This window comes from Rhineura floridana, chromosome 7 (genome assembly GCF_030035675.1).
Source record: "Rhineura floridana isolate rRhiFlo1 chromosome 7, rRhiFlo1.hap2, whole genome shotgun sequence".
In the NCBI taxonomy this organism is placed as follows: domain Eukaryota; kingdom Metazoa; phylum Chordata; class Lepidosauria; order Squamata; family Rhineuridae; genus Rhineura; species Rhineura floridana.
In genome coordinates this window covers 84200126-84206125 of record NC_084486.1, presented here as the reverse complement: position 1 = coordinate 84206125, position 6000 = coordinate 84200126, and the positions used below count along the sequence as shown (strand labels likewise).

At 43.7% G+C, this 6000-nt stretch overlaps 1 protein-coding gene across 2 annotated transcripts in view; it reads left to right on the top strand.

Moving 5' to 3' along the window:
* The first annotated feature begins 3802 nt into the window (after positions 1–3802).
* The window catches only part of WBP1L (WW domain binding protein 1 like), an 83430-nt gene continuing 81232 nt past the window's right edge, over positions 3803–6000 (top strand). The window contains exon 1 of one of the 2 annotated variants that reach the window (XM_061636145.1): positions 3803–3900. In XM_061636145.1, coding sequence (XP_061492129.1) covers positions 3817–3900 — 84 coding nt within the window. In that variant the 5' untranslated portion in view covers positions 3803–3816. Of the gene's footprint in view, positions 3901–3924; positions 4042–6000 lie in introns of those variants that run through there. The other variant, XM_061636144.1, reaches the window with a different exon arrangement.

The window sequence follows — 6000 nt, the reverse complement described above, 5'->3', positions numbered from 1 at the left end:
GGTGATAGACTAACGAGAGTGGTGCTTTACGAAACGCAGAAAATGAGAGATACATAGGAGGTAATATATCTTCAATGGCTGTTGTTGGCCCAGCTTTAGTTGGTGAGCATAAACGCTTTTATCAAGCTATTATTTTTTTATTTTATTTAGGACATTTATATTCTGCCTTTCTTCTATCATGGAACTCAAGTAGAGTTACCAGGTCTCAGTTTTCGGCTGGAGTCTCTGGTTTTTGGGGGGACCCTCCGGCTCTCTGGCTAGCACGCCTTAATATCCGGACTCTCAGCTTCAATTAAAAAAAAAAAAAAGTTTCTAGGTGGTCTGGTTCCCGAGATATACACCAAAATGTCAGCCACCACCCCCCGCAACTGTTTAATCTATTTAACTGATACGACACTGAAGTTGGTTCCTAGTTCCTAGTTCCTTATTTGCTTGAAAGTTCAAAACACTAAAAAAGAAGAGTTGACAACTACAGCAAATTCAAACCAAACTTAACATGTCTCTGAACCCCAAAATATACATTGGGGTACCCTGTATGATACATCACTGTGATCGGAGGACTCTCCCCGTCAAGAATAAAAATACATTTATGCAATCAAAACCATCAGGCTTCTGATATTATCATAAATACAAGATGATGTCATAAAATCATAAAAAATAAGTAACTGGGGGTGCCCACCCCAAACTCTGCTCTGGGCCAGGACAAATCATACACCCCATGAAAGGGGAGGGTGTCCTCTACGAGATGCCACTGTGTCCCGCCTGGCCCAGAGCTTCTGCTGGGCGCAGGGCACGGAGGAAAGCATCTATGCAAAATCAAAATGGACAAAAACACGTAGAAAAAAATAAGTAACTGGGGGTGCCCACCCCAAAATCTGCTCTGGGCCCAGACAAATCATATACCCCAGGAAAGGGGAGGGTGTCTTCTATGAGATGCCACTGCATCCCGCCTGGCCTAGAGCTTCTGCTGGGCGCAGGGCATGGAGGAGGGCATCTATGCAAAATCAAAGCAGACCAAAACATACAGGAAAAAATAAGTAACTGGGGGTGCCCACCCCAAAATCTGCTCTCAGCCAGGACAAATCATATACCCCAGGAAAGGGGAGGGTGTTCTCTACAAGATGCCAGTGCATCCCATCCGGCCCAGAGCTTCTGCTGGGCACCAGGCACGCACAGGTACATCAATGCAAAATCAAAATGGACAAAAACACATAGAAAAAAAATAAGTAACTGGGGGTACCCACCCTAAAATCTGCTCTGGGACAGCACAAATCATATACCCCATGAAAGGGGAGGGTGTCCTGCCTGTCTTCTGCTGGGTGCAGGGCACAGAAGAGGGCATCTATACAAAATCAAAGCACAAAAGACATACAGGAAAAATAAGTAATTGGGGGTGCCCACCCCAAAATCTGCTCTGGGCCAGGACAAATCATACACCCCATGAAAGGGGAGGGTGTCCTCTATGAGATGCCACTGCGTCCGACTCCCGCCTGGCCCAGAGCTTCTGCTGGGCACAGGGGAAGGATGAGGGCATCTATGCAGACAGAAAGGTTAGAGAATCTTCTTACCCTTACTCATTTCTCAGACCTCTTTCTGAAGTGAAGGGTCAAATCTGTAAAGAAGTTTGGAGCAGCCACATTAAAAGATAAGGGCAGGGCATTCCAGGAAGGGGGTTGCCAACCCTGCTTGGATATGGATGTCTTTGCAGAGGATCCCTAGTCAACCTTTACCAACAGCATAATCCAAACTATATCTACTCAGATGTAAGTCCTGTTGAGTTCTATGGGGGCTTAGTCCCTTAGTACGTGTATTTAGAATTGCAGCCAACAGGGGCATCCATCTTTACTCCCGAATGCTCCCATCTAATATCTCCACAACACTAGGCTCCTTTCTTCCTGCAGTGACCTTCTGGTGACTGGCCTGGCCTGAAGGCACTTAAGCCGAAAGCAAGTAGGCTAGATTAAATGTTCCCTACCCAGGCTCCATCTTTTAGCTAAGATGTCAAGCTTAATTTCCAGTCAGATATTTTTTGTAATTGTACGCTCCAAGCAACTGTGATTGATGCTTAATGTATCATGCTTAACGACATCACTTGGGCCCGCTCCGTGACATCACTTGGGCCCGCCCCTAAAATCTCAGGTTTGGGGATGCTTCTGACCTGGCAACCCTAAACTCAAGGTAGCTGGCATCCCAAGGTAACCAGACCCAACCCTGCTTAATTTCAGCAAAGTGGCTGCTTCACATAAAAGCGAGCTTAAAGAGTTTTGAACATATCTGAAACTGGTTGGTCAGCTGGTCCAATTCCTGCTTAATGGGTTAGTTGTTGTTCCTTCAAACCATCCTGAATGGCCAGTATTCATTGAATGATTAGCCACTTGCAGAGCTTCCCCAGTTTCCTAGCATTTTGATCAGTTGCACAGGTCTTTATAAAACCAAAACTATTATCAGCTGGATAGCTGTCATGCCATGCCACTTGTATGCACACAGTTTGATCTCTTTTTTTTTTCTCCTTTCTGCACCTCTTCAGTCACTGGAGCTACCACAAGTGAAAAGTTTATCTGACCTAAACCAAGGGCTAGAGCCATGTGCATCAGACACAGGGCGCAAACAGACAACCTGCATTCTCTCCGACCAAGAAATGCTGTGATTTGCTGTCCAGCAACTGAGAGAAGAGAAGATGCTTGGGTGTCCAGGTGATGGGAGATTCAGGAAGTGATTTGCTAATGGGGTATAGCTGAATGTGTGGAGTCAACCGTGGTTTCTGTGGGGTGTCTGCTGAGAAGGTGCACAAAGAAACATGTTGGGCATGTGAATGAGCATCTTGCTCCACAATACTTTAGAAACGAGAGATAAACTCAGGTAGACCAGTTTTACCTCTCATACATAACTGGCTTTTTATTTTGCCACACCTTTGTTAATGCCAGCATGTCTAATGGTCTATGTACCTACGAAAGGATCCTTTTCAAGTGGATTTAGATGGATTATCATAGTGGATTGTGTCCATTTTTTCATTGTTGTGTTTCTGTATATTAAGACTTAGCCACTGTGAACTGTCAAGAAAGGCAACATAAAAGTTTGTTAAATAAGTAGGAGGGTGAGAAAAACTAACCAATGTTGTGGTCTAGCCTTAAGATTGGTTAGTTTTTTCTCTAAGCCTTTCCACTTAGTATCGACATCAGGAAGGTCAGGATTTAGATATGGTGGATCTATCAATGACTTAATTGCCCATGGAGATGGGTTCAATTTTTATTTTATTTGCCACTCAGGCATTGACAATTAGTACGCTGTTTACATGAATGTATCTTTCTGTGCCAAGCATTAATGCTCTTTGTAATGTGGGATGTGTATCGAGCCTGGACTTCCTTTGGGAAGAAAGAAGTGATATAAATTTAATAAATAATAATAATAATAAATAATGCTTGACTGTGTGTTCCCCGTACCGATCTTTTGTATCCTTACTCAGAACAGAAGACCAACTGTATTCAGTGAGGCTGGCTTACACTAAGTAAGCTATACAAAAGATTGCGGCTTGAAAGAAGAGTTAATTCTAACTTTATGCCCACCGTAGCAGTGATTGAAGGCCGAATTAAACAGGTCACTATTAGCGTCTCACTTCCCAAGTTTCCCAATCGCTGTCTCTTTAAATGACTTTTATAAAGTTGGAGGAGTCTCCCTCGCTTTCTCGCTAACCAATTTCCGCCACACTTAACATGGCCGCTTCCTAGCTCCTTTTATTGGTGTCGCCCGAGAGGGCGGAACCTATGCCTCATGTCTCCACTTCTGCAGCAGTATTTTAAATAGCAGTGGCAAAGCCCAATGAAAGGAAGGAAGGTCCTCCTGCTGCCCAATGGGAAGCGTAGCATGGGAGGGATGAGCATCTCGGGGTACTCCAGTTCACGGGTCAGACGTCGCGGTAGCCGGGTGAAGTTAGCTGGGGAACGGGGGGTGGGGGGGATGGAGAGGAGGCTCCTCGGTGCAATGGCTCTGCTCCTCTTCCAGGCCTTGCCCGAGGGGTTGCCGGCCAGCGTGGAGCCCGCGCAGGTAGGAGAGGGGCAACGGGAGTGGGGAGTGGGGACTTTGGGGTTCAGGCCTCTGAGGTGAGGAGAGCGAAGGGTAGGGTGTGGAAGCCAAAAGGGGTCAGGGAGCGAAGCGGAAGGAGCTACAGGAACGCCTCTGCATTTTGCAGGGAGTGCTACGGCATGGGTAGTGGCTGCTCAAAAAGGCCTGCGGGGTGATGGGAGCTTAAAAAGAGGTGCTTGAAGGAGATGAAGGGATATAATTGCTGGATGGAGGATGTAATTCGTGGAATGATGTACTTCTCGTAGAAGGTGTTTTGGGTTGTCTCCTACTACAAGCTTCTCATACCCCCCCCCCCGATAGAGGAAAAAACGAAATATGCAAGGAAGTTGTCATTCGCGATTGCATATACAGTATGTGTTTTATTCAGTGTACAAGTGTAACTAGGTACTTATGTGGGCTGTTTCTTGTGTGTTGTTTTGCACTTGGGTTTGGATATCTTTATATTCAATATACACAAGCTGCCTCTTGAGAAGGATGTAGGGGCATAGTATTTGCTTGGCCCTATAGGATATATAATGGCAAGAGCTTGGTCCTTTTCCAGTTGATGCTCCTGTTTATTTTGAAGAGCTAATCTGAAAGTAATAAACATATGTCCTTAACATGGTGTGTGTTCTGTATTAGACTGTTTATACCTGTGTACAAAGCACTGCATGAACAGGTGCCCTGTGTAACGTGTAAGAAATGTGTGATGTCTAAAACTCTAATTCAAAAAAGTAACTATGTTTGAATCTGTGGCAGCCAAAAATGGTAGCATTGAGATACTTTTAAAAAGGCTATCAAGTCTGCATAGACAAGAGTCTTATTCATCAGATTATGAAGCATGTAAGCCGAACAGGACAGTTTCTTCTGGGTGAATGAATGGACACCTCTCAGACTTCATAAATGGAAACCTACAGAAACTAGTGGGTGAACATTGTGTTCTCTCTAGGCATTTTATCTCTGACCTTCAGGTCACTAAACCTAAACAAAAAAATCTAGGACACAGAATGAGAAGCTGCAGAACAAGTGTCAAACTTCTTAATGAGTGCTATCTCATAGTCTAAATAAATGATCATGGTAAAAAGTAGTTTGTGTTTCAAATACTGCTTAGTATTTCTACATTTATATTTCCCTAAATTTAGTGCTAAATGTGTTGCTTTAGGAAGGTGCTTCTTGAACCTACTTCAGCCTGCTTTTGCCTTTTACTTTTATACATAATAAAAAAGCTTTTAAGATGTCACTGAGCTCTGGGAAAGAGTGGAACTTCTTTGGAAAAGGATGAGAAGGGCTCAGTAATGTTATTTAAGGATCAAAGAGCTGAAATGGAGCAGGTTTTGTCCAAGTATGTATTTTGTATATTTGAAAGTAAGGCTGTTAAGGAAGGAGCCTTTGCCATATCAAAGAGATAAGGGGGTCTGTGGTGCTAAGAGCAAGGTGTCTTGTTCAGCGTCAGCTGTACTTGGTAATTCCTTCAGCTTAGTTGTGTTCTTTTTATGCTTTTTATCGTATAAACATGCTAGGTTTAAATTTTGCTTGAAGAACATGTTGTCACCATTTCATCTTTCCAGGGATAGTTTATGCCATATAAATTTTATGGGTGTGACAAGCCTTATAGGTTTTGCTCATATATGTTGGATTTATCTCTATACTTGATTCAATCTGGGATGTGTTAGACATAGGTGCCACCCACTAAAAATGGATCCTTCTTATCTCTTCTATGCATTCCCATTTCCATGACATTGTTGCTCTTTCTTGCCCATCATCTAATAACTGTACATTAGTAGCCAAATGATGACTTGCGAACCTCATTACCTCCCACTCAAGGAAGAGGATCTAGCATCAAGTGTTATAAGCTACCTGTCAACTGCTTGTGAACCAGTTGCTGCATACCTCTGTATCCCTAAACATTCCCATTGCATAGAGGGAGAGCTTGTTATGGAA